Source organism: Anser brachyrhynchus (genome assembly GCF_964034855.1).
Source record: "Anser brachyrhynchus genome assembly, chromosome: 1".
NCBI lineage: Eukaryota > Metazoa > Chordata > Aves > Anseriformes > Anatidae > Anser > Anser brachyrhynchus.
In genome coordinates this window covers 33193304-33195120 of record NC_137694.1, presented here as the reverse complement: position 1 = coordinate 33195120, position 1817 = coordinate 33193304, and the positions used below count along the sequence as shown (strand labels likewise).

Below are 1817 nucleotides of genomic sequence, written 5' to 3'. Positions count from 1 at the left end.
CTGTCAGTCAGAGGGAAAAAGACCACTAAAATTGGTAAAATAGCCTACAAAGTTCAGTAAATGCAAAAAAAGAGAAAAAAAGGAAAAAAAAAGGCTTTTGTGCTGTTATAGCTTTGAACAGTGATTTTCAGTTATTCTTTCTTGAATTACTGAAAACTTCCTTCAAACATGAGTATAATTTTCTGTTGTCTTATCCTGAATGTAGTTATATGTAACCACAATGTAAAAGGGTAACAAATCAGAATTGTAGTGGTTTATACTTATGTTGTGCAAGTGAATGACCACAAAAAATTCAGGGTAGCAGAAAATGAAGTTAAATGTAGACCTCTAGTTAGACGTGATCCACCTCACTGTCTGTTCATCCCATACATCAACAGTTTGTCTGTGAGGATCTTACAGGTGACAGTGTCAAAGGCTACTCCCGATGACTTTCTTGTGCCTGGATTAGCTGCTCCGTCACTTTCTCTGGGATTGATATTTGTGACTGAAAGGCTTACATGCAAATTTAAGAAAACTGGTGAACTGGATGTAGGTATTTTCAGTAGTCAATAGACTACAATCAAAAAAATATAAGCATATACAGAGCATTTGGGTATGGAGGAACCATAACTCAGCAAAGCACCCTAGTCTCAACCCTACACAGTATTTATGATATGCTTTGAAGTCCCTTTGCTGTGCAGCAAAAGGGCTTGGAAGAACTGCAACCAGAGGGAATATGATGTTGTGGTCTGGTGTTTATGGCATTCAGGAGGGCATAAGCAAACTGGGAGTTCCCTACTCCAAGTGATATAAATAGTCACTGATCAGCATAAAATAAACAGCAAGTCCTGGGAGCTGGAACAGAGCCCTGGATAGTATCTTCATCTAGAGAAGATCTTTGCATCTTTGCTTCTTGTTTACATTAAACATGACCTTCCAAAGATCTGCGACTCTAAAAGAGAATATTTATGGACTATGAAATTCAAAACTAACCATAAAACTAAATGAGTTAAATTAGTAAAGTATGCATAATTTTTAAATGTATAACCAGTCATTCCATTCAATATTAAGCAACCGTACTTAGTTCAATATTTTCAGCACTTCTGTTGCCTCATTTTTAAGTATACAGCCTGAAACACGTTAAATCTGATCTGCAGACAAGGGAAACACTTCTGATTAGAACTAAAATCAGTCAAAATGACAGAGACAGGAGCTCAAAACTACCAGAGCGAAAATATCCAAACTGTCTAAAAAGGCCCCAAAAGACTAGTCTTGTTCTTTCAGAATACAATATGCTCACTTCAAATTTAGTGGCCAAATGCCTGAACATGTCAAGTAAAAGCAGCATCTTTCAAATATGAAAGAGCAGATTCCTTAATAGTTTGAACTTACGGAAGAAGCACTTCTTGAATGTTGTTCCAGATTGCTTTACCTCCTACTATGATGGCAAGCTGAGTTGTGAGTTCAAGGAGACATCCACCTGGATCACACTAAAGGTTGGGAGAAACATGAAAAAAAAAAAGAAGTTGGGAAACTTTTCAGGCATGAATGAAGCATTTAAAATAATGAATTCCTGGTTTATTGTGATAACATTTCTTTAAGCTATACAGGAAGACTATTTAGGCAAACCTTTCCAGCAATTAATACAAGAGCCGATTGCAGGCCAAATATGATCACATGTGATAGGTTGACAGGACACTACTAAAAGCATTAAATACCAGGTGAAGCCATGCAGCTTTGTACTGCACTGTCATCAGGTGAGGATCAGAACAGGAGTGCATCTACTGATGTTCCTGCATGTGCTCCTGTTCCCCTGTGTGCTGATTTACAGATAGTTG

General features: G+C 37.4%; 1 protein-coding gene across 7 annotated transcripts in view; it reads right to left on the bottom strand.

Annotated features, from left to right (window-relative positions):
* Positions 1-1817, bottom strand: part of ANO6 (anoctamin 6) — a 78012-nt gene that overhangs the window by 15743 nt on the left and 60452 nt on the right. For all 7 annotated transcript variants that reach the window (XR_013945130.1, XR_013945131.1, XR_013945132.1 and 4 more), the window contains one exon: positions 1372-1469. Coding sequence is in view for 3 of the 7 variants with exons in the window: in XM_080576679.1 (XP_080432805.1) it covers positions 1372-1469 (98 nt within the window). In the remaining 4 variants the exon portion in view is untranslated. The remainder of the gene's footprint in view (positions 1-1371; positions 1470-1817) is intronic.